Source organism: Lingula anatina, chromosome 2, assembly GCF_051362555.1.
Source record: "Lingula anatina isolate TDL-2025a chromosome 2, LinAna3.0, whole genome shotgun sequence".
Lineage (NCBI taxonomy): Eukaryota > Metazoa > Brachiopoda > Lingulata > Lingulida > Lingulidae > Lingula > Lingula anatina.
Genome location: NC_141768.1, coordinates 34,870,996 through 34,897,748, shown reverse-complemented (window position 1 = coordinate 34,897,748; position 26,753 = coordinate 34,870,996). Strand labels below are relative to the sequence as shown.

The window sequence follows — 26,753 nt, the reverse complement described above, 5'->3', positions numbered from 1 at the left end:
CATGCCTAAGAATTGAATCTGAGGAAATGTGAAAAAACAACATAACTTCTAAAATAATGGCCTGATTATACTGATTTTTTAACTCAACCTGCGTTTTAGCAGGATTGAGCACTCCTGTGAGTTTAATGACAATTGGCCTATCTGTTTTTCGTATATTGTGTTTACAGTACGTGTTGCATATATGCTGAAAAGTGAAAAAAAAGCATAACTACTAAAATAGTGGCCTGATCATGCTGATTTTCGAACTTGACCTGCGTTTTAGTAAGATAGATTACTCCTGTGAGTTTCATGACAACAGGCCTATCGCTTTTCCTTGGAATGTGTTTACAGTGTTGCATATATGCTGAAAAGTGAAAAAAAAGCATAACTTCTACAATAATGGCCCGATCATGCTGATTTTCGAACTTGAACTGCGTTTTATGAATATTCATCAGCTCTGTACATATAAAGCCAAAAAGTAAAACTGCCTTCCACTTATCTCGTTACAATAAAAGTGCAAGGCGCCGGTGACGGCGGTGATGGCGACGAAGACAGACGCAGGTGATGGCAATATGTACAGACACATCTATATATATATATATTTACTGTATTGTTTGAGAACAGTAAGTGACATGGTTTTCTTAAATGGTCATCATGGGAGCAGTGCCCAAAATAGGTTTTTTTCAAATTTTGATGCAATATTACATAATGTTTAACAGCATAATGACCATCAATTTTTAATAATAAAATATTAGTATCATGGATATACAGAAAATGTGACTAGCAAAGGTCTTCAGGCCCATAGAACTTCAAAGTCACAACTTGAAAATGCCAAAATGTAAACAAGACAGCACTGTTCTGAAATGTTTTTTTCCCCATTTTAAACAATTTTTAACATAAAACCAAATTAACAGTTTACTGCCATTTTTATATGATCAACTAAGAAAATTGATGAGATGGGAAAAATATCAAGCAGTGTTAAATGTCCAATTTCTTCCATTCTGAGATTCAGAACATAGTGAATGATTGAATCTGACAAAGTGCAATGATATGAGTTTATTTCCATTTTTGAAACTTTATTACACAATACATGATAACAAGTTTACCATCATTTTTACAAAATCAACTAACAATGTTGTAAAGATGCAGGAAATGTCAAACAAAAACTTTTACATATCTTATTAGTTTAATAATGAGACTGTTAACATGCCTAAGAATTGAATCTGAGGAAATGTGAAAAATATGCTGAAAAGTGAAAAAACAGCTTAACTTCTACAATAATGGCCCGATCATGCTGATTTTCGAACTTGACCTGCGTTTTATGAATATTCACCAGCTCTGTAAATATAAAGCCAAAAATTAAAACTGCCCTCCACTTATCGTGTTTACAAGGAAAGTGCACGGCATCGGCATCGGCATCGGCATCGCCATCGCCATCGGCATCGGCATCGGCGACGACAGACGCAGGTGATGGCAATATGTACAGACACATCTGTGTCTGTACATAAAAAGCGTAACAAACAAAGCTAAATAAAATGACTGGCTAAAATGTCAGAGAATTTTAATTATCTTGAATGCACCTTTTTGTCTTTCAATATCACATATTTCATGTGTAGAAAAACCCTGCCTGAAAGTTGGAAAATATATTCCTTAAAATTTAAATACTGTAAAATAACGAGCAGAACTTAAACTGCTTCAGACTTTGTTTTTTTTTAGACTTTTTACACAATCCCTATTCAAATGACACATTCCACTGTATTATATTCAAATAGTTTCCAAAAGTCCCTTCCCCCATTTTCAACAGAGTACCTGCTGTTTTCTGATAAGAATTACCTACCCCATACTCTGTACACTGATAGCATTCCCTCATCACCACAATATTGATTGGTGTTACCAGTGCATTTTTGTTTACAATGGCTGGATTTCTTGAGTTGACCAATTCTGCCAAGGCTGTTGCTACAGGAACAATTCCCTAGAAAATGACACATTGTCAAATAAAAATTGTTTTGAACATTATCTGCAAAGAAAGATCTTCAGCTTATCATGAATTCCAACAGATTTTAAATAGTCAAAATTATCTTTCTAATGCATAAAAAACCTTTGATAAACTGAAATGTCATAATGAAATTCTCAACCTTGGACACCAAAGAAACTCACCAACACTGATTCCAGCATAGATCATATCAAGGTTCCTGCAGTTATTGATGCATTCATCTGCTGTTGTGACAGTACCAGCAGAAACAGGCATTTCTGACAAAGCACCACTAGACTCTATGTAGCATCCAACATAATTATCATTATCTAAATCAAAATAGTAAAATTATGATTTATATCTCCTATCAGAATTATGATTCTTTAAAAAAGGCGTGATTATATCTTATTGCATTGTATTTGATAAACATGCAAGTATTGCACAAATTTAGTTGTGTTTTTTGTTGATAAATAAATCAATTACTTACAATTATCAATAAAAAGTCTCAAGAGTCACCTTGTGCATGTTAATTTACAAGCTTAAAATCATGTATGCGGCTTAAGCAAAAATATGAATAAATTGGCACTTGGTAGGTTGTTAACTTGTGCTATCACATACTAGTACTGATACCTTATTTTTGTACAAAAGGTCTAGTAATAATGTATGTGAAAAGCACAAATTAACAACCTACCATCCACTGATTGAATCGAGCATCCAAGTACTTCTAAGCGCAATTCAGGTCTCCCATTCCAGGCCAGAAGATGTATACTTATGGCATCTGCTATGAATGGTGGGTGCATATACTGTGTAACCAGCCCATTCCAATCAGTGTTCCCTGACAGCTGAAATATTTTACTCCAATTCTCACAAGGTATGGAATATGCAAAACAGTTGTTCTTAATGTTCAATAGTAAGATACCCAGACACTGTAATATATTTAAGATGTACACTTATACACTGTAATATTTTGAAAAAACACACACACTGAACAAACCAACTAGTGGTTTTCAAAAACAATTGACACAAACTTAAAATATGAAAATAAATACATTTTTATGAGTCTCAGAATATACCGGTATGTTATCTAAAAGTACAAATGCCATTGTTACTCAGTACATGTCTCTCCATACCTCCAGAGTTCCATTGGAAGAATAGTTGTGCCACCCCTTTCCATCATTGTAGGTAACTCTGTACTGTGTTATCCAGTTTGTTGAAGTGGACTGTGTGGTATAACCCCCTAAGAGCAGAGAAAATTAATGTTTTTTAGCTTCTACCTATATGTACTCCTCCCCTCTATCTCCTCCTCCCCCCTCTCTCTCTTTCATCATCACTTCCTCAAATTAAAGCACAAACTACCCTTCCAAATTGTCTCCCCAACAAAAAAGCTAATCATCTTATAACCTGTTTTAAAAAATACTGTTACCCTACCTTGTGTGACAATCCCAGTTACAATGTGCCTGGTATTAAAGGTGAGCTTGACCCAGGGGGCACTATCAGAAGTATTTGGAGCCCATGCACCTTCATCATAAAGACTGGAAAAGTACCTGTATATCAGAAACCATTTATAAAAACTCATTTCCACATATGTTCCATAAAAAATTCATACAAAATGTATGAAATTGATTAAGATCTACATGAAAAAAATTAATTTCTAGATTTGCAATAAGATTCAGGCAGCAAGAAAGGTGGGCGGGGATTCCACTGCTTAATCTGCAGATGTATGTTAATTTGAATTTACTGTAGCTTAGACTAATTGATATGTCAAAGCATCTTACTGAATGTTTTGTTTTTGAAAGTTGGCTTCTGCTGCTTCTGATGACACTTCTACTTGACTGGATGATACCAGAGACTCACTGCAGGGTTCTAATTCAAATAAAGGTAAATTAGGAAAATCAAGGTCTATCTTAATTAGACCCGATTCACATGGACACTATTGGCCTACATAGACCAATCCAACTCTGTGTGGAATTTGGCTGAGTGCAATCAGCTTAACTGAATGATATACCTCGTCTTCTTCTTTCCAACATTCTTCTGTAATCACTAGCATTTCTGTATTCTTCTCAATGCCAAGAGGAGGCCTGTCATTCAGATAAGCTGATTGTACTCAGCTAGAGTCCCCACAAAGTTTGATTAATCTACCTACAACTAGCCCGAAGGTGTGTATGGGAAAGGGGCTTTATAGATTATATTGATGATGAATTTAATCTAACACATAATTTCTAAAATGACATACTCCAATCTAAACATTATGATGTCATTTAACATGTTGTATAAACTTAATATTCAGTTGACAGCAATTACAAAATTTCAGAATTTATTTCAAGCATGTTTTTATTATGTTTCAGACATACCCATGAAGCATTCCACCCTCAAAGAAATCTCTTTCCCATCAGGGCGTATCCAGTATTTACCAGGGAGAACCACACCTTGACTTTTTAGAGATTCACAAGATAATGCTTTGAAGTGATATAACGCTAGGGTAATGAAAAATATAAACCAATGCAATTAATATTGTTAGCTTGTCGAAATCAACGAATGATCTTATGAATGTTAATTAGTTGTTTACCTGTTCCTTAAAAAAATTAAATTTAATGAATGATTGAAAAATAAGTGTTACAAGTTCAATTCAGTGAAATTTAGACATATTTCATTTTTTTACCACATAAACAAAGGAAAACAATTCCTTCTTAAACTAAAGGTATCTGCCATTAAGACTTACGAGTTATAAACAAAAGGGCATGACTGGCACCACCACAGTTTTCCAGGGAATTCCCAGTGCATGTCTGCTCACACATCATTTCGTCTGCTTTTGCTAAATCATTATAACTTGTTCTACAATAGCAGTGAGTGAGGGACAGAGCAACTATAGGGTAATCAAGTCCCCGGCAGTACTCTATACACTGTAATGCTGACATATGTTTATCACTGGTTACTTCTGCTTTAGAGGTTGTTGGTTTCTGGTAGCATCCCAGGTATCCTTGAAAATAAAGAACAATGGATTAATATCTGAAACCTATATTTACGGTAGCATCATTCTGACAAGGAGCATATAACTAAGTTAACAAAAGGATAATATATTTTGTAATTTAGATATGTAGTTTTAAAACCCTCTGTGCGTGTGTGTGTGTGTGTGTGTGTGTGTGTGCCTGCGTGCGTGCGTGCGTGCATGCATGCATGCTTGTGTGTGTGTGTAAAATCAAAGAATATATTTGTTTAAATTTGTATTTTTTTCTAATTGATCCAGTTTAATCTAAACATTATAGATTGACTGATCACTTTTCCATAAGAACTTACCATAATTCTTTTGACAGATAAAAGAGGAGGCAGAGTCATTAAAATCCTGCAGTAAATATCCACTACCCTGTGACATAACCATGAATTGGCTCCAAACATCAGATGGTTCATTGGTATCCATGATGCCTGTAACATCTGCGAAGGAGCCATCAACACTGCGATAAACATTTAAAGAATATGGATCGTGTAAGCCAACCAGCCATTTTGAAATTGATGAGTACTGTGGTAATGTGGAGAGGACATTCTGAAGATGACTCTTTATGCCAGTGTCTGTAGGCACAGCTATGTAGCCACCAACTTCCAAACATTTCCTTCTGGCTTCAGATGGAGAAACTTCTGTTGAATTGATGATAAAGCAGTTGCCCCAGTACCCATAACCCCAAGGACTGGTGCACTGTGTTTTATCTGCCAGGTCTGGAGAGAAAAAACGTATTTCATTACAATAACCAGTTGCCTTAATTCTTACCAGGCAAGGCCTATATACAAATATTTCTGTAATACTATAGACAACTACCAAGAAGAGAATTGTTCACTACAGCATTTCTTTACCAAATCATCAAAACAATTTTTGCAATTTCATACATCTTTTTTGAATAGTTTCTCTTAATTCCGAGGTTTTGACACAGAGAAAAAGGGTTATACTCAGATTTAAGTCTCTAAAATGATCAATGACATACATGCACATGTTGGTGGATGTCCATCCCAAGTAAAGTTTGCCTGGCATGTGAGTCTTAGAGATCCATTGACAACATCGTAGCCTTGCAAACAACCATATGTGACATCCCCTCCTATCTGATATCCCCCCACAGTTTTTGTGGCATTCACCCCCTCACCAGGGTCACTACATCCTAGAGAATATCATCAAAATATTCCATATACATTACTTTTTTCATGGAGGTTAAAAAATATTGTTAATCACAATTAATATCTTAAACATTTACCTGCATGAAATACTTACAACTTGTTAGAAAATGTTTGTTTAACATAATGGGGATGTTTATTCTTAAACAAAATTACAGTTTCAACTTTAAGATTTTCTGACAGTCTTCCAAATGTTTTGTATATCCATCCCCCATTTTTGACTGTCTTCTGACAGAAAAAAATTTGATGCATGTAAATGTAAATTAAAATTCTGACTGTCTTCTGGAAGACCCAGAAGATGACCTCCATCTGCCCCTGAAGATATTTCCCTTACGGTCACACTCCAACGGTGCCCCTCCTGTCCACTGTCCAGTCACTCCACAAGTAAAGCTTATATTCCCTGCACTCTGTGAATAACCAGCATCACAAGTGTACTGAACCTCCTCTGAGTTCCTATAGTGGGTTTTCACTGGGTTGTAGGAGGCCATGGTACCATTGGGCAGAGGTGTGCAGCCTGAAAAAGAGCATTGAATTGCCACTCGTTTAAAAAGAATATACAGGTCTTTTCAGAGATACTAAACATTCTCAGTTTAACTACATGTAGTATACCTATGTCTGTTTTAATTTCTGTTACCATATACTGGTATCTTGACACTATATCTATATGAATTAAAAGTGCCAGGAGTAAATATCAATAGAAATATTTTCAAGGTTGTAAAGAAACTCCAAAATTAGATAAATATATGCTCCAAATATCCCCCCTCCCCCCCCCCGAGATGATTTGTTCACAACCAATTAACATACCACAGGCTGCCTTTGTTATTGTTATATCATCAATAGCAATAGAGCTGTCATCCACCGTGGCACCTGATGCTTTTATTCCTTCAAATATGACCTGAAATCATGACCGATATTAGTGACAACAATCTACACTATGTTCTGATGCCAATCATGCAATCCAAAGAGGATATTTGATAGACTCGATATACACTGTTTTTCATCATCATAAAATTTCAACATTGTGAATTATCAGAATTCACCAAATCAAGCTGGTTTTAACCAAAAGCTCTCTTACTTTGAACCTCTCCGTAGTGTTTATGAGGACATCCACATGTCTCCACTGATCTTGACTACTGCTGTCATGAGTCCATGCTGTATATACCTGGCTGCTGCCATTTATCTGGTATTTCACATTGAATGTCACCAAATGAGATCCAAATGCATGGTACTCAAAGCTTACAGTGGCCTGGCAGTGTTCCTGGGAAATGTTTATCCATGGGGATCTTATCCTTGCTATGGCTTGTGAAGAAGCAGTCTGCAAAATTAAATTGTTAACATATTTATTCCAACCATTATAGAATTTTAACTTCATTTATTTATGATTTGAAATCTGTCTCAAAATACAGAAAATCATTTAATAAGAGCTTGTATCATCACTTGAGAAAGAATGCATCACATCAGAGGTACAGTTTTCAAAGATGTTATGCTGCCCCCCCCCCATCCCCACCAAATATACTACCAGAGAGGTAGTACCTGATATCTGGGTTCCAGCAGGTAGTAGAATCCATCATTCCCTGTGTGGTCTGCCTGTGGCCCAGTGCTACTCCTCCCTGGAGCTTCTCTCTTATAAAGAGTCCACTCCAACTCTTCATCTTTATCCTGTGTGAAACCACAGTTATCACCGTCAAATTGAAAGGATGCTGGGGTGGACACAACTGAAATGGAAGACCACAAAAGATGATGTGAAAATAACTGATCATGATCATTGATAGGCATGACTTCCTTGAATTCACTTTGCTTTTGCGGAAGGTGCAAGGTGATTGATCTGGACCTCCCAAGGTAAGAGAGTGGTTTGCCTTCATTTGTTTTCAACTTCAGACTCTTTGAGTTATTATCATTCATGGTTTGGGCTTTTGATAACTGCCTGAGTATCATCTTGAAAATATTATTGAAATATAACAAATAATCATAATCTTTGTCAATAAAGAAAGCATATACCTATAAGATATACATATACATATTCATGTCCAGCTTCATGTTTTGTGGCAATTAAGGAAACAATGCAAGTGTTTAAATACCCCTTCACTTCACAAGATAATTTAAAATCTGCACAAAAATAGGTCACAGAAAGATAAAGCTGAAATATTAAGGAAAAAAATTTAAAGAAACAAATTAAGAGCTAGCTCTAACAACTTTGCTCAGTACACACACTAACACAGCAGAAAATTACAAAAATCTCTACTTTAGCATACCTTCTATACAGTTGCCAGGCACCTGAATCACTCTAATACCATCAATAGCTATATCTCCACCAGTTCCAGATCCAGCAATACCATTAAACTGAATCTACAAAAAGAATGTGGATGTTTAGTTTTACATGTACCTATTGTAATGCAATTAATTTACAAGAAGTTTGGTATCTAATCAGGAAGAGACAAAAAAACTGTTCTATGTACATGTATCAAGCCTTGAAAGAAATATACATATTCAAGGGGATGAAAAAATATTTTGCTTGTTTTTAATAATATAAAAGTTTAGAATATCTATAAGCAAATAAAAAACATTTAATTTCATTCAGTTTCTGAACTACTTTGTTTTGTTTTATAAATAAAATCACTCTATTTGCAAAAGTACTAAGGCTGTGAAAGAGTTTACAAAAATTTTTATGGATACAGATGGTAGATTAAATGGATTCTTGTACATATATATTTGACAAACATTAGCCATTTAAACAAGCAAACAAGCTTGCAGACAGAGAGACATGCAGATGGAAATATAAGACAGACAGGCAGACAAACATACTTTAAAATGAGTAATTCCAGATGGTTGTAGGATCCATGTATATTCCTTCCATGCATTCTGGACCTCATTTAGATGGAAAAGTTTCATATTCCGGTTGAAAGTCGACTGCCCAGATTCTTTTTCAAGTAATATTACAGTCAGTGCGTTGACATCACCACCATAGATGTGTGCCCAGAATCTCAAAGTCACTAATCCACATTGATGAACCTCAAGATCCGGAGTTTCCAAAGCAGCCATGGCACCATTTGACTAAAAGTTGGGTTAGTACATATTATGTTCCTTTAATAAATCAGCTATATTGCAGAATTTTCTCCTAACTTGTATTAAAAGTAGCAAGCAGATGCCAGTTCCAGACTAGAAACACAGGCTATACATCTATAGATTTTCTATGAATTTTTTTCTTATAATGCATAATAAATTTGGTACACATACTTGTCCATCTACTTCAATATACAAGTAATGTCCTATGCCTTCTTTTGTTATAGGGTCAGCAGAAGGTCCAGTGCTTGCAGTAGGAGTGGATCCGCTCTTCAAAGTCCAGTCAAACTGATCTGATGTGAGCTGATTAAAGTTGCAAATGGTGGAGTTCTCAAAGTCACAGCTGGTTTCATATGGTAGACCTGCAGATGGTGGGTCAGAGATGTTAGACAATAATAAAATGAAGCAACCAAATGCATTCAGAATAAAAAAAAAAAAACAATTTCCCATCCTACCTTGTAGTACAGTAAAAATGTGAATTACTGACAAGCATCATTATTATAATATTTCTTATGAAAAAACTTTTATAAATCAAAACCTTAAGTTTACATGCTATTATTATTCCATACATAAACATAATATCTAAACAGACTGAATTCTATACCACTATTATCATCTCCTTTCACTTGTATTTCACACAGATTCATAATTTCATTGTTTTCTTCTATCTGAATGGAGACATATCTGCCTGCTAGTGGACTGGCACAGTTAAAAGTGTCAGTGGCTCCCCCTGCAGGCCATGTTCCAGTATAGTTAGAACACCAAATCCAAGTACTAGAGTTATGTCCTCTGTCAATGTCAAACTCATCAGTCACAGATATAACAAAGTCATGAAGACGGTCATCTGGAACACAAAATTTGTCAGGTGAGATACTATGAGTATATGACATAATAATAATAAGAAGAAGAAGAAGAAGAAAAACAACAACAACAACAACAAACAAATGGTTTTCTTTTTATGATAATGGAGTGTTAAATTAGTTATAATATTCTTACCCTACCAGCATGTCCAAATATTTTTGGATGTTTTTAATAGCTTAAAATCACAATTTGAATTCTCAAAACCTTTAATGTTTTACATGTACTAAAAAAAGGGAACAAATTCAACAAATTCAAAATCTTGGTTTGCTTTCTATTTCTGGCAAACAAAGCAGTTAGTATATGCATAGTTCAACTTACTGCAGCAGTCCCCTCTCCCTGTAATGGATACAGTTGTAATAAAGGTGTATCTCTGAAGATCTACTACAAACCAAGGATCTGTCATAGCATTAGATTCCCAGCAGGATTTATGCGAATAAATTGGATCTAGGTTTCCATCTAAAGCTTGATAAGGTGAAACTGCATTTGTGCTACCAGCATACGCCTCTTTTCCAAAGGCAAGGTTTTCACCTGCAATTTAAAAGTTCAAAAAATGTTGCAATTTGCATTTTAAATACATTCAATTTGATTGAAATTAATGGACATTTGTAAAGAATCAGCTGATTTTCAATTGACCATCTTCAAAATGAAAAAGGAAATGACACAAAAGAAAAGGCCGAAGTGATATGGTGGTAGGAAAGAAGGCCATCTCATATGTGATTGTCTAAATTCAAAACCCAAGCATGTGGGAAATGCCCAGTAACTAGATTAATGGGTTGTAATTCAGTTGCTGAGCAGAAATCCAAACCCTATTGCTATGAATCATAGAAGCTAGGTAATTTTTTTATTGTAAACAGCTACGTCCATGATGATCCAGTTACTTTCTTAGTGGATTCTGGCTCTACTGTTTCCATTCTCAATACCAAGGTGTTAGATGAAATACCAGAAGCCAAGAAACCTGAGTTAAGAGCTGATGGTAAAGACCTTTACCAAGCAGATGGCACCAAGTTGACTTTACATGGGAGAGAAGATTTTCCAGTCAGTTTAAAAGCTGAACAGTGTAACTATTAGGGATGTTTATCCCATTCCCAGGATGGATGATGCATTGCAGATTGGATTCATTGTCAGGTTCAAAGTGGTTTTGTATATTTGACCTAGCTTATGGTTACTGGCAAGAAGAAATGGATGAAAAGGAGAAGCTTAAGGCTGCCTTTGCAGTGTCCCACCATGGAGTTTATCATTTTAATGTGATGCCATTTGGGTTAATCAATGCCCCTTCAACCTTTGAAAGACTTATGGAATCCATGTTGGCTAGCTTGAATTGGAAAACTTGTTTAGTATAATAATCTGGATGATGTTATTGTATTTGGTAGAAGTGTTGATGAAACTTTAAACTGGATGAAAGATGTGTTTGATCAACTGAGAGCATATAATTTAAAATTGAAATCAAAGAAATGCCATTTGTTTAAACAGCAGGTTCAATTTCAATCATTTCAGAAAGTGGAGCTGAAACTGATCCTCAGAATGTAGAAACCATGTTGTCTTGGCCAGTTCTAAAAGATGTGCATGAACTTAAAAGCTTTTTAGGATTGTGTTCCTACTACCAAAGGTTCATTGGAAATTCTGCCAAGATAGTAAGCTGTTTGAATAAGTTGACTGAAAAAGGACCCAGCATTCTGTTGGACATCTTCCTGTGTTGATGCATTCAATCAGTTAAAATCTTTATGCCTGTTCTAGCATTTCCTTATTCTACTGCATAATTTGTGTTGGACACAGATGCCAGCAATAACAGCATCGGAGCTGCTCACTCTCAGATTCAGGATGTGATCACATATTCTAGTAGAATTCTTGTGGAGCATGTCGCAGGAGTGTCTTTTCAAAGACCAGGTCGGGGACATGAAAATGTTGATGCTCTGTGTAGAAGACCTTATCCACTGCATAAGCAACAGTGTTCAGATCCTACACCAACCAAAGTTCAGTGGCAAATCACCAGCACTGACCCAAAAGACAAGGGTTCATGGGCATCAAATTGGTTACCTTTCATTTCACTCAAAGAGATGGCTCAACTACAGGGAAAAGACCACATTTTTTGCAGATTAACTGAATGGAAGAAATGTAAACAGTGTCTACTCTTGGAAACAATAAGTGATCAGAGTAAGTCACTTAAGCACTACTGGAGTCAGTTTGACCAGCTAGAACTGAAAAATGGAGTAAAATGGTGAGAAATTCCATTTTGGAGATATGGTATGGTTGCACTCTCCACTTGGAAAAAATGTCCAGGCCCTAAACTACAGTGTCAATGGGTAGGGCCATTTACAATTGTTGGCAAAATGAGTGATGTGGTGTATAAGTTGCAGAAGAATGCCCAATCAGATTTGAAGATTATACATGGGGCTTGGCTTAAAAATACCATGGAAGTGCTGTGGCTCCATGGTTTGTTCCGGAATTGAGAAACAAAGCGGTATCAGTGCAGAAGGTTGGGATTGCCAGAGCTTTCCCTGGATTAGGGGGCAATGTTGGTGCCAAGAGTGTGGAGAAATCTATTGGAAACCAAGCACCACATGTACTTATAATGTTCTATTTCTAATACTTTCAGATACAGTACTAGTAACATTGCACATTCTGAAGGAAAGTCAAATAACTTTCAAAATCTTCAAATAAGCATTTTGATTATTAATTACAAAAGTTTATTTGGGGAAGGGGTAGGAAGGAGGATTATTAATTCATATTGGACAGAATTATTTTAGTAATTACAATAAACAAAGTTTCAATCATTTTTTCTAAATATTTTATGTCAAAATATCTATGCAATTCTGTATTTTTTCATAATTATATGCTTACAGTTCATCTGGGTCAAAATGTTCACATCATCTATAGCATAATCAGACTTTTGATTGTTTCCCCTCTGAGCTTCAAAAACAATCTGAAATTTGAAGAATATGGCATAAGTGTAAATTCTATGGTGACAGCATATGTATTATTCTTCAAGTGACTTTGAGGTTTTGATTTAGTCTGAGAAACATTCCCAAAGTACCAGTACATAAAACAGAATGCATTTTATCCAGTCCCTTTAAATCTATACCACTATAAATACTTTAAATAAATATACATATATCATTTTCAGCATCATACCTGAAACTTGATATTTTTAAGAGGTAATAGTAATAACATGGATTTCCATTTGTCTTCTGAACTGCCTCCTTGTGACCAAAGCAGTTTGTCATTGCTGCCATCATCCAGGTGATAATAAACCCGAAGGTCACCAAGTGCAGCACCAAATGCATGGTACCAGAAATTCAAAGCAGCTGCACAGGCACCAGTTAAGCTAAGGTCAATCCAAGGTGTTCGTACTCGTGCTATTGCTCCACTGGGCTAAAAACATTGACCAATGAAATAAAATGAAATGTTAACTTGAAACTTGAAAGGTACATATTAACTTGAAAGGTACATATTATGTTAAATTCAAGCAATCCTTATTTCTACAAAATGCACAGCACAAGAAGACCCAAAGACCATTTATTGCTGAAGCAATTCAGTTGGGGGCCATTCCATAAAAAGCAAACATTTTTAAAATGAGTCATATCTGTGACACACATTTTGTGCAATATTTACATATTTCTTACTCATCCCTTTCTTTCCTTTGCCTTATTTATACTGTAGCCAGCTCCAATAACAGAATGAAATCAACAGCAATTCAAAAGTTACATAAAACTGTTATACAAATATTACACAAAATGTGTACATCATTAACAAGACTCATATGAAATATTCACTTTTTAATGGAAGAACCTTTGGATATCATTATCAGTCATTAAACAGACTCAGTGCTTTTTCTTTCTTCTAGTAGTATATTTTTCCTCTCCATAAAATTCTAATTTTTTCATGTCTGACTTTTGAGGAAGAAATCTAATTAAAAATAAACAATTGCATTCATCATTACCAACCTTTTAAACCTTTTAAACCTTTTAAAGTATTGGAAATGCCAGGGGAATCTTAGACTAAGTTTGAAATTTCACTTACCTGAGGTGAAGGGTCAGATCCCTCCAAATAGAAGAAATAACCAGTTGTATCTGACATATCTGTATAATCTCCACTAGGTCCAGTGCCAGAGCTCGCAGTCTGTCTTGTAGATAGGAAAAAGTTTGTATCATCATCCCAATCCTGCTCAAAGCCACACACCCCATCTTCAAATGTACAGCTGAACTGTGTCAATGCTAAAACAAACCATAGATGATGTGCAAATAAGTGGTCTCTGGCTAAAGAAACATGAAAAATTATACTCAACTTGATAAATCAATCAGCCAACTGATCACATGCTTAAAACTTGAGGAATTGCCCATTGAATGATTGCTTCCAATATAAGATAATTATTTCTTCTATAGATTAACCAATTTACAATATAAATACAAACAAAAATACCTAACATTTCATACAGTATTGAAATAAAGCGATAAATTTAAAGGCTCTTAAAAGTATTATTTTGATTGTTTATTCCAATATTTATGTCTCATAATTAGAATTTTTATTCCAATATTTATGGCTACTAAGTAGACATCTGGAGGCACAAACTAGTCCTGGGGTGCCTGTAAGTGCAATGGCCAATTGAAAATTTGAATATATGAACACATATAATTTTATCCAGTTTACAAGCATGTCTGTTCATGCATACATAAACCTCTTTTATCAAATCTTATATTAATCACAACAGAGATGACATACATAAACCATTACCATTTTCATTGCAGTCGGTTTGGGAAACAGAAATGTCATCCACTGCTAAATCACTCTGTTCTCCATCATCTGTTGTTGCTGTAAATCGCACCTGGAAAAAACAATAAGCTTAAATAAAAAGGCCAGCTAAATCATCATTTAATTTCTTTTCAAAAAATGCACATGAGATGTCCAGAAAAACTAATACTTAAATGACATTTGGTACACATCATAACTTATTTTCTTCAATTCTGTTATTTTAATTGACAATTTTAAAAGAATGAAAACAATCCTTAAAAAATGTAAACATACTACTTTCAAACTTTAAAAACTTTATAAATTGAGTAGAATGTCATTGTCAGTACTTACTCTGAATTTACTGAATGGTTTGAAAGAAGATTCGACAAGAAACCACTCGTTGTACGAGATAATTTTTATGAAGTGAATCCAGTGTTCACCCCCATCATCCACTAACTTTGAAGACAAGGAGTGGAGATCATTGCCATATCCATGGTACCAATAACGCAGTGTTACAAGACTACAATTATAGGCCAAATCAATGGGAGGTGTTTCAAATACAGCATACTCTTGGTCATCCTAAATAAATAAAATGTAAACAGAAGCATTTTGAGTGACTACTCAGGCACGTAGCCAGCAATTTCAAAGGGGGGGTTCTTTTTCTGAAAAAGTAGACCTTTTACCATATAATCCCCATGTACCTAGGTCAAATTTTACCCAGAGTGGACCTTTTTCCAGCAAAAGGGGGGGTTCTTTCGAACCCCCCAAACCCCCCTGGCTACGGGCCTGCTACTAAATGTACATACGCTTCTACTGTACATAGTAAACCCCATTAACCAGCGGATATTTCCATTAACATCTCTCGTCAAAAAATCAGGTTGGAAGAGAATGATATATATTGACCTCCCTTAGCAAAATGAAAAGTTTGCAGCAATACTGTGGAAAAATTGCAGCAAATTTGCTGCAAACTAAAAGTTTGCAGCAACTACTTTGTGGGAGTTTGCTAGAAAAATTTGTATTGCAGCTAATTAGCAACAAATTTGCAATAAAAACGTAAGTTTGCAGCAGGTTTGCAAGAAAAGTCTTTATGTTCTAGCAAATTAGCAGCAAATGTGCAAGAATATATTAAGTTTGCAGTAAGTTTGCAAGAAAGTATTTAAATTCTTGCAAATTTGCAAAAAAACTGCTGCAAATTCACAGCAAATTAGAAACAAACTTGCAGCGACTTTGCAGGAATTTCTTGCAAATTTGCAGCAAATTTGTAGCAAATTTGCTGTGAATTTGTGAGAGAGTTTGCGGCAGGCCTGATATTTTGCTTAGGGCTATGTTCTTCAAGTTAAAAATTAAGTTTTGACATTCAAAATAACAAAAAGGCACATCAATTTACTCCTTTTTTTGTAACTCACATTACCACAGTTAATATTTAAAGAAGTTCATGAGATTATTTAGCAATTATCTCATTAACTTAATATAGAATAGAAAAACCTAAAAAAAGAAAATAGCAGCACCTGTAAAATGTGATTTTAAAAAAATTTAAAAAGCAAGCTACTGGTACTCTCTTGCTCTATTCTATGCAGCAAAAGCAACACAAATGCTATATAAAAATGATTTTTGTTATTATATTTTGTACCTGAAAGTTTGATAATTTTTGCCCATTGATAAACAACAAACAAAAGATAGAGTCATTAACGTACTACTTACAAAGTCTGTGCCGTCTATATAGATGTAGCTCCCAGAACCTGAATGGTCACTGCTAGGACCAGTGCCTGATGTGCTGGTAGCACCACTATTACGCTGCCAGTCACCATTGTCATCTGTTCGCTGGGTAACGCCACAGTCATTTGTGTCAAAGTTACAGGTAAAATTGTAAGTAAACTCTGTAGAATTAAAACAAATGTTAAAATATATCAGCTCATCTTTATGTCTTTTCTATTTCTCATTTAAGGTGAATGTAATAAACATACAATGTGTTTGGTTGACACATGTAGAGCTGTACAATTTTGCATATTTACTCAGACAATGTAAAAATTCAACATTTTTGGTAGACATATGTAATTCTTGTTTATGAATAAAAAAAAGTTCATTATATTCTTGCAATTCTAGTTGGTCATGCTTGAAAATTGTTTAAGCGCTTGGCTAGAAGAAAAAAACATTCAAATTTTTAAGACTTGGTTCCCACAGATTTAGATTGATCCATCTGGATCGACCTAACTCCCTGGGGGTTCATGCTAAATTGCTGTCAGCTTTGGGGAGCCGAGTGCGCTCAAAAGTTAATTACAACCTTACAGCTTTTAGTAGGCGGGACAGACATTTAAGCCAATTGCTGACAACAATCTAGTGAGACTCCCCAGGGGGATAGATTGATCTAAATATCTGTGAGAAAGGTCTCTTACTACACTCACCCCCACAATCAGATGGGACTGTTAAAGTAACATCATCTATTGCATATTCTCCTTCATCTCCTTGGGATTCAGTTTCAAACACAATCTAAGTAAATGAACAGAGTGAGTACAGGGTTGTGCCTCAAATATCATAAAATATAAAAGGCATTTAAGAATTTAAAATTTAAAACCCTTAGTTGAAACACTTATATAATTAGGCTCAAGCAATGTCAATTATATATAATAATCTTCTTACAAGAAAATTTGTATCCGAGTCTATTTCCAGTGTAACTTCACGCCAGACATCATCTTCATCAGTTCCATCATGGCGCCACAACAGATTCTCACTGCTTCCAACTTTCTTCAGCTTTACATTCAGGCCAGCGAGATCATTTCCATCAGCATTATACCAGAAACCCAGTGTGGCACCACCACAGCTTGAGTGAAAATTGGGAGACAGCAGACGTGCCGTGTGACCATCCTCCTGCAAAAAACAAAAAAAAAAAAGAAAAAAAAGAAAGAATGGACACGATGGATACAGGCTGATGATATAAAAAGAAGTTTTAAATAAAGCACAGGTGACTTAAAAAGCTACATAACTTAAACCACTGAATTTGACAGAACAGGTGGAGTATATGCATGTAAATAGAGAGCACTCCAATAGCACAGACATCCGCCAACAAAAAATTAAGGCAATAGGAAAGGGTTATGACTTGATCATTTCGATGGGGAAAATTATGAATTTTATTTTTTTTAAAATCACTTATTCTAAAAATTACAACACTCCCATTGAAGGTAGTAACAACATTGAAAAGGAGGATATTATAGCTCCATTATATACTGTAAAAGCACCACAAACACTGGTACTACAGTATACAGAAATATATTTTTAAACCTTTCAAAAAATGAATTTGCATAATTGATAATTTTTCCCCATTGAGAGGATCGAATCATATCTCTGTATTCCAAAAATACTGTATAAGCAGACTCTGATTTAATTTAATTTTGTTATTTGAGACATCTTGTCCACTGACAAACAGGCAAACCAAATGCTAATTGATGAAAATATAGTTTTTAAGAGAGAGAAAGAGAATTATAGTTACATCATTCAGCTCTGTGTTGACATAATAGTAATATCCAATTCCTGAAGTGTGATCCTGACTGGGGCCTGTATTTGATTTATCTGTGTCCTGGGTGTTGAGATACCAGTCAAAATTATCATCAGAGTGTCCATCTTGTACAAACTGACAAGTGCCATCATCAAATGTACACTGGTATGGAGATGCTTGTGACAACTCATGAGCTGAAAAATGATTTAAATAATTTTACAGCAAAGACTATTCATTGAGATAAATTCTTTGGCTTTAAAGACAAGACACTCAATGAAATACTGGGACTTTTCTTAACATGAACATCCATATGGCATACTGACCATTCTTGAAATGAATTCCCTTTCCAAAATTTAAGCAAATTAGACAGGATTAGGCAACATACAATCAGGTCAAAAAAAAAAAAAATCTTACCAGTGTTCACTGCACAATCAGCTTGTGATATAGAAATGTCATCAATTGCAATGTCTGCTGCCTCACCATCCTTTCTTTCAGCATAAAACTGTACCTGTAGAAAGTATTATAAGTATTAATTAATGAAAAGTTTTTTTGCAACATGTTTTATAAGAGAACTTCTCATTCTATTAGTGCCACATCACAAGTACCATATATGATTAACCCAAATCTTTAAATTTACTTTTTAGTTTTATAGCATGACACATGTTTAACTTTTCAACAGCCTCCTTAAGAATAGATAATCAACCCCTCTCTCTCTCTCTCTCTCTCTCTCTCTCTCTCTCTCTCTCTCAATACCCCACAACCAATTTTCATTTTTTGCATCCAGCAGTATTGTAGTTTCAAGTATTTATAATTTTGTTAAATATTCATGAATTTTGTTTGCTACTTTAATCAGTTAAATAAAACTCCCAAAAACTTCCACACAGTTTATGATTTAAATTTGATAGCTTAATTTTTAAGTGAGAGAGAGAATAAGTTACATCATTCAGCTTTGTGTTGCCATAATAGTAATATCTAATTCCTGAAGTGTGATCCTGATTTCCACACAGTTTATGATTTAAATTTGATAGTTTAATTTGTTTTCTTAACTGCTTGAAAATCATGCTAATTAATAATATGCTTGAAACAATATTTTTGTGGTTTTAACTGGTTTTAAATTGACTGGTATCTGATCCAGGCATATCTGATGTTATTATTGAATGGGCAATTGGAAACAAATGAAAATTTACCTTAAAATTCACACTAGGCTTAAAAGAGGATGTAACAAAACGCCAAAAATCTTTCTCCCATTCTTTGATATGAAACAGTGTGTAACTTCCAATGGAATCCACATAGGACACCTTGAATGACTTCCACTTATTTCCCAATGCATGGTACCAAAGATTCACAGTGACAGTGGTACACTGTGTGTTGAGTACTGGAAACAGTGGGGTCTCCAGGATGACATACTCATCGTCCTCCTAAAAATACATGTAAGAAAAGGTTTAACATTACTCCAAAGAGAATCTTTCCGTTGTAACCACATAAAAAAACTAGACATATATGGACACAAAAAAAAAAAAGCAATGCTGCAATAATAACATTTTTTATTCAAAGAATGTTTAAAAATTAATATGATAATGCTGATTTTCACAATGAATCTTTATCTTTATATAATTATCTTAATATAATTCAACAACAAATCTGCTCAGAAAATCTTAAGTTAAACAAAAGAAGGTTTTGCAACTAAAAAAACTTATGCTTTAGAGTACAAAATTAACAGAGAAATCAAGACATGGAGAGACATAGTGACCAGAACATGCAAAGAGACTTTTTAGTGCCCTGTCTGAATAAAAAAGGAGATCTCAATTCTGACCATAAATATATGAACAAAAAAGAAACAGACCTTACAGATAGCCACTAAATCTTCACAAAAACTAGGAAATACACATATTATATTAGTTTGTCTACCATCAAGGTATCTTATTTACATACACCTGCTTGATTTGTATGTGCATGCATGTACGGCTAGGAAGGTGGGGGGGGGGGGGGGGGTGCATTAAGACGATGGCATGCATGCACAAGTACAAGTACAAATTACACTTATACATGCTAATAGTAGTCTATTAGCCCACCATACATGTACACTCACCATAGAATTTGCCTCCATGTACATGTAGTATCCAGAGCCTGTGGTGTGGTCACCTGATGGCCCAGTGCCGGACGTACTTGTAGATCCTGTGTGTCTTGTCCAGTCTCCATCGTCTTCTGTAGACTGCACCAGACCACATTCATCTTGTTCGAAATCGCAGTTAAACCCTGTAAAAATCCTCCATTGTTCAGAATGAATAAGGCATCTGTGAGAATGTTTATAATTCATATAACTTACAGTAATAAAATAGATTTTTTATATATGAGATTATATATAGTAGGCTCAACATAACAATCCTTCTTCATTTATTTCCCCCCACTCCCTGAAAAAAGGAAACAAGGGAGCTTCTAAACAAAGACTTTCTAGGTGTTAATGAATAAAAATACCTACACCATCCACCACAGCGTCCTGCTGTTATTGAAATATCATCCAAACAGTAATCACTTTTTGAACTTGTGCCCCTAGATGCTTCAAACACCACCTATTGTAAATATATATATATATATATATATATATATATATATATATATATATATATATATATATATATATATATATATATACAACAGCTTAGGAAATAAACATTTAAGATAATCATTCAAAAACATACTGAAAGCTGATGCCATTAATGACAGTTACCTGGCAATACTTTTTCTTTTCATTTTGGTTATACAGTTTGTATCTATTTTTGATTGTTAAGCAATGCTCCAGCTGCTTAATAGATACTAAGTAGTATCCTCATGCATATATTTTACCAGTAAACAATTCTGAAGAGCTCCAATAAGCATGCTATCTTACACAGGCCTAGCACTACCCAACTACCAGACTTGGCACCGAATGATCCTGAATTCACCAGTATATCGGACCACACTACCCGTTTTCAAGGTGTGCGTCAGTATACACGCTTCGAAGCATCAGACCTGACACCGGTCTTGCCTTGTATGACATGTGACAGTGATATGATTCTCAGCAGGGTTAGAAAGTAGTGCATCTCGTCTCAAAATTTGTTCCGGGGTATATTGTGAAATGCGTACTGAGATTTTAATTTTTGTACATGCCAAAAGCAAGACAGGCAAAGAGTCATGAAATATCCAGCATTTATTAAAAATATAATTTTTCTAAAATATCCCAAATTTCATAGCAATATCTTCAAAACTCATCAAGTTACTGAACTTTAAAATTAAACACATTAAAAAAAAAAGAACACTCTTTCTAAAAAAAAAAAAAAAAAATACTAATAATAACTATTACATTTCCTGACAGCATGAAAAAAAAAGAACACTCTTTCTAAAAAAAAAAAAAATACTAATAATAACTATTACATTTCCTGAAGGCAATTTTTCCATAGAAAAAAATGCCTACCTTATAAGCTGAAGTAGTAGGAATTTCAACAGACCCAGTTTTCCATTGGTTGTGAGACTCGGTAACCCCTGGGTGTGTCCATACCGGCCCATACAGTGTGCTGTCACCCACCTTCATGTAAAACACCTTCAGATGACCTAGACCATCTCCATAGGCATGATACCAAAAACTCACTCTTCCAGTGCAGCCACTAGGGTTATTCAGGTACGGTGTGGCCAAACGAGCTTTATCAGAATCGCTCTGGAATAACCAAGGTTAATAACTAACATATTTTTTTCATAAAATCATTCTCTCTAACAGAGGCTGGCCATCTGAGTGATAAGTTAATGTCAATTTCATACCTATATTTTTGCTCAACCTCTGTCATTTTTGAACAGATGAAGCAGTTAATTCGTTTTATCTTTGTGCAGCCATTGTGTAGGTAGGTACTAAACACCCATTATGTCATCTGTCTTTGCTTATCTGTCTGCCAAACAACTGAAATGTGTTATGTTGTAAGGAGGCATTTAAGATCAAAATAATTTTTACTATTAGATTAGTAAATCTAATTTTACTGATAATAATTCTGGCAGAAGACTGTTAAAACTGGAAGATGGATCAACAAAGATAATTTGTAGGACTGTCAGAAAATATTTGGTTCCACCCCAGAGGTACACTGTATCATTTTCATTCCATCACTTTCACCCTTACCATAAAATCATCAGATGCCTCAATGTACATGTAGTGTCCTGACCCACTGGTGTGGTCTGCGCTGGCACCCGTACTTGATGACAAAGTGCTTCCTGTTTTTCTGATCCAGTCCACATCATCATCTGTTTGGTCAATCATGCCACATTTATCAGCATCAAATGAACAGCTCCAGGCTGAAGAGCAAAATTTTTACCTCTTGGAAATATTCAATTGTCCTTTGAGTTAAAACCATTTTTTAATTTACTACATGTACTCTAGTGCTGTTTTAACAAAAATATTCTTTTATTGGAAAATGTGAATGTGACAGCCAATATAATTAGTGTCAAATTGATATTAAAAAGGGCAATTGAATAGAAAGTTCAGGAAACACATGTACAGTATGTACATCTGAATAATATGGAAAAAGTAACAAAATTAACATGACACTGCAAAGTTTTTTTTAAAGTGACATTCCAGTATTTATGAAAAAATGGTTTAAAACAATATGTTAGAAATAATAATGTGAAAAACTAAACCTCATTTTGAATTTACCCTAAATTGAAAACAACATTTAAGCATGTTTAAAGCCAAAATACAGCAGTTTCCACTTTTCAAACATTCTAGTTTCAGTGGTGCAATTGCTTGGGTGTAATGTACAAATTAATAAAGCTTAGACCCCATTCCCAGAGATTAGATCGATCCAACTAGATCGACATAACTCCCTGGGGGTTCACACTAAATAGCTGTCAGCTGAGCAGGCACGAAAGTTAATTACCCCCTTACAGCTGGTAGTAGGCGGGCAGTTATTTAAGCCGGATTATCTGACAGTAATCTATTGAGACTTCCCACGGGGATAGATCAATCTAAAATCTATGGGAATGTGCCCTTAAAGTCACAAACACACAAAATATAACAACTAAATAAAAATCATAGCTGGGCCCATTTTCTAAACTGACCTGTATTTAAGCCTGACAGCAAGTATCTGTAAGTGATAATTAGTCTCCCTCTGTTTATTTCTTTTCAAAACTATTCAAACATATTTGACTCGATCAACAACTTACGTAAATTTAAAGGACAATCCTCTGATACGGTCACATCATCAATGCCATAATCTCCTGTGTAACTACTGCCACAGGTCACTTCAAATACAAACTGAAACAAATACATTTTTTGGACCTGAGTGTATGAAATTCCAGTTTGGTTTCTTTTTAATTTACAGGGATCTGTATAAAAAAAGACATTTCAGCAATCTATAAAATGTAAACCCAAAATATTTTGCAAAAAGACATTATAACTAGATCAGCAGTCTATGTGGCCATTCAGAGTGGGTTAGTGTGCACTAGATAGTGCACACTCACTCCACGGGAACTCTTGCTGAATGTGTCCAAATTAACAGACTAACATGCCTCCTCTTAGAAACAAGAGGGGGCATGTTAGTCTGTTAATTTGATTGCTTTCAATAAGAGTCCCCATGGAGTTACTGTGCACCAGCCAGTGCAATCTAACTTGCACTGAATGACACTTTTGAGGTGATGTACGTAACATGACAGTGACTTGTATCGAACAGGTGGCAGCACAGACACTGTGGTTTGGAGGTGAAATCAAATGCTGCCAGCAGTCACGTTGGTGGTACAATTATGCTGCTTATGTTCACATTTTTCCCTCTAATAGAAAGTCTAATCTTTAAGAGAGTGTTCAGAATGAAGTTTAATGCCAGTTGGATTGATTTGTCTCTGCAGGGAATCTTGCTAAAGTGAACTCAGCGTAATCAGCTCAATTGCCTGGCATGCCCCCTTCAAGAAGCTAGGGGGTAATTAACATTTGTGGGTAAAAACAGAGCTTCCCCCTCTCCCCTGCTCCAAATAGTTACAGTGTACTTATCCCTTGCTTCACGAGAGGGTGTGTCAGATAAATGAGCTGATTACATTAAGTGCACTTCAGCTTGAATACCCACAGAGATAGATCCTGCTGGTGCGATAACTTTAACTCTGAATGCAGCCTTAGTGACTATTGCCCCTCTAATTTATAACAGCATGGTCATGTCATGCTGCAATAAATCCTTGTTCCTAATCAACCACAAAAACATACCTGGAAGGGTTGGTTGCTTGAAAATTGAAGTGTCATCTCCTTCCAGCTGTTTGATGAAGGGGAGTTGACATGGCTCCATAATGGCCCCCGTAATGTGCTGTCTCCCACTAGAAGATACTTGACATCAAGTCTGCCCAGGCTGGAACCATACGCATGGTACCAAAAATTCAGCACAAATGAGCAGCTGCCTTGACCACTGGAGATAACTGGTGTCAGAAGTCTGTCAATGTCCCCAGATTGCTGAAAAAATTTATATATCATGACATCACACACACACACACACACACACACATGATAACTTTTATTCTGAACACAGTCTTAGTGTCTATTGCCCCCCCTCTCTAGAAATGAAACTTTTTACAAGTGAAAACCTCTATGTCAAGTCATATATCATTTGTTTTAAATAATAAAAGTTTACTCAAAAAGGTTATAAATAAAAATAACATCACTTTATTCATGTGGCACTTTGATGGACAACATGAAAAATGTATAATCACTATTAGTGAGTCCCAGGTTTAACCTACATTTCAGAACATTTACATGTACAATTATGCTGCTTATGTTCACATTTTTCCCTCTAATAGAAAGTCTAATCTTTAAGAGAGTGTTCAGAATGAAGTTTAATGCCAGTTGGATTGATTTGTCTCTGCAGGGAATCTTGCTAAAGTGAACTCAGCGTAATCAGCTCAATTGCCAGAAGGCATAGTTGCGTTGGATCAACGTTGAAAACAGGTTGATACATTGAATTGCCGTTGATCTACCTAAATTCAACGTAAAATCAACGTTGATCCGGCCACGTCAAAACACCGTCATAATATGACGTTGACTCAACGTTGTATTTTGGTCATTGACACAACCTTGCAGACATGGATTATATTTTAAAATATTAATTGTTGAAAAAGTAATACTTTGTTTATCAATACTATAACTAACTTTATCAAAATAGTAAAAAAAAGTGTTAAAAGTAAAAGGGACAGTTGTTCTGTGTCTTTAGTGAACTAGTGAATTTTCTTAACTTGTTATTCAGAAATATATTCTAATAAACTGAATTCCTTGCAAGGTCAGCTAACACTAGGATGAATAAGTTGCTGTAAATGTGATGGAGTGAATTAATAAAGTTAACAGTTCTTGGTAACCTGTTATACATAGACAGGTTGAGGTGACTGTGACTTTGTGATATATATATATATATATATATATATATATATATATATATATATATATTAATCTAAGCCTTAGAAATTTTAACTTAAAGGCCATATACTTTTATACCCTACCCTCAGGTCATTTCAATGTCTTTTCATGCAAGAATGTTGTCTAACAAGTGGGGTTGATACAATGTTGTTCTCTGACATTGATACAACGTTGTTATCTGAGGTTGAGTCAACTTTCAAATCCAATGTTTATCCAACGTCTTATCAACGTTATGGTTCAACGTTGTTTCAATGTTAAACAACATATTTTGCCCGCTGGGTAGTTGTGTCACATAGAATAAAATTACATAAACTGCAATTTCAATCAGAGTCATAACTCAACAATCTTTTGAAGACTCACTTTATTTGAAGTTTCTGCATAATAATAGTATCCACTGCCTGAAGTGTGGTCACTGGAAGGACCTGTGTAACCACTCGGGGTGCTGCCCTTGAAAAAGTTCCACATGTGGTTGACACTGCTTGTGTCAACATCAGTAATGAAACCACAGCTGCCACTGTCAAAATTGCAGGACAAACTTGTGACAGCTGAAAAACATTTTATTAATAATTAATTTCAGTACAAGTGCATTTTAAAATGCCTTTGACCTAGCTAGCAAATAAACTATTTATTCATATATGGAAACAATATATTATTTTGCCTCCAGAAGGCAAGATATAACCTCTGTTTAAAAAATTTTGTCCAACATAGAGAAGTATACTAAAAAAATTAATGAAAATAAAATCAATACTTCTGATAAAGACATCAATCAGTGTTTCTGTTATTTTAAACATAAGAGCCATAATATTTATTTAACTGAAATTAAACTTATGATATGGCACTTCCAGGCCACCATACTTACCAAGTACATCGTGTACCTATATCAAATTTGAACCCAGAGCAGACATTTTTATTCTTCAGATCACCCCCCCCCCCCCAGTCCCCCAGCTACGGGACCGACAAACTGTATGACTACTGTATTATAAGTATTATTATTGTCAGAGGGCACAAAAGAAATGGCAAGTGCGTCTCGCTTTCAGGTTAAGTATTGGGTTCAATTGACGATAGCCATCGAAGACACAACAACTGACAAAGGGACGAGGCATGCAGCA

At 35.1% G+C, this 26,753-nt stretch overlaps 1 protein-coding gene across 2 annotated transcripts in view; it reads right to left on the bottom strand.

The window, feature by feature from the left end:
• LOC106163000 (MAM and LDL-receptor class A domain-containing protein 1) overlaps nt 1–26,237 on the bottom strand; it is a 33,825-nt gene extending 7,588 nt beyond the window's left edge. The window contains exons 1-37 of one of the 2 annotated variants that reach the window (XM_087005135.1): nt 26,005–26,237; nt 24,451–24,690; nt 23,424–23,514; nt 22,384–22,556; nt 21,694–21,933; nt 20,722–20,812; nt 20,332–20,498; nt 19,430–19,660; nt 18,657–18,750; nt 18,237–18,436; nt 17,390–17,617; nt 17,155–17,239; nt 16,454–16,629; nt 15,104–15,331; nt 14,756–14,846; nt 14,045–14,238; nt 13,157–13,396; nt 12,866–12,947; nt 10,346–10,555; nt 9,771–10,010; nt 9,341–9,528; nt 8,909–9,157; nt 8,359–8,452; nt 7,640–7,821; nt 7,182–7,421; nt 6,911–7,001; nt 6,441–6,620; nt 5,923–6,093; nt 5,246–5,659; nt 4,671–4,928; nt 4,303–4,425; nt 3,727–3,814; nt 3,380–3,483; nt 3,082–3,188; nt 2,643–2,793; nt 2,137–2,280; nt 1,817–1,951 (exon numbers count right to left, since the gene is read on the bottom strand). In XM_087005135.1, the coding sequence (XP_086861261.1) occupies nt 1,817–1,951; nt 2,137–2,280; nt 2,643–2,793; nt 3,082–3,188; nt 3,380–3,483; nt 3,727–3,814; nt 4,303–4,425; nt 4,671–4,928; nt 5,246–5,659; nt 5,923–6,093; nt 6,441–6,620; nt 6,911–7,001; nt 7,182–7,421; nt 7,640–7,821; nt 8,359–8,452; nt 8,909–9,157; nt 9,341–9,528; nt 9,771–10,010; nt 10,346–10,555; nt 12,866–12,947; nt 13,157–13,396; nt 14,045–14,238; nt 14,756–14,846; nt 15,104–15,331; nt 16,454–16,629; nt 17,155–17,239; nt 17,390–17,617; nt 18,237–18,436; nt 18,657–18,750; nt 19,430–19,660; nt 20,332–20,498; nt 20,722–20,812; nt 21,694–21,933; nt 22,384–22,556; nt 23,424–23,514; nt 24,451–24,690; nt 26,005–26,109 (6,325 nt within the window). In that variant the 5' untranslated portion in view covers nt 26,110–26,237. Of the gene's footprint in view, nt 1–1,816; nt 1,952–2,136; nt 2,281–2,642; nt 2,794–3,081; nt 3,189–3,379; nt 3,484–3,726; nt 3,815–4,302; nt 4,426–4,670; nt 4,929–5,245; nt 5,660–5,922; nt 6,094–6,440; nt 6,621–6,910; nt 7,002–7,181; nt 7,422–7,639; nt 7,822–8,358; nt 8,453–8,908; nt 9,158–9,340; nt 9,529–9,770; nt 10,011–10,345; nt 10,556–12,865; nt 12,948–13,156; nt 13,397–14,044; nt 14,239–14,755; nt 14,847–15,103; nt 15,332–16,453; nt 16,630–17,154; nt 17,240–17,389; nt 17,618–18,236; nt 18,437–18,656; nt 18,751–19,429; nt 19,661–20,331; nt 20,499–20,721; nt 20,813–20,970; nt 21,133–21,693; nt 21,934–22,383; nt 22,557–23,423; nt 23,515–24,450; nt 24,691–26,004 lie in introns of those variants that run through there. The other variant, XM_087005136.1, reaches the window with a different exon arrangement.
• Nucleotides 26,238–26,753: the final 516 nt, after the last annotated feature.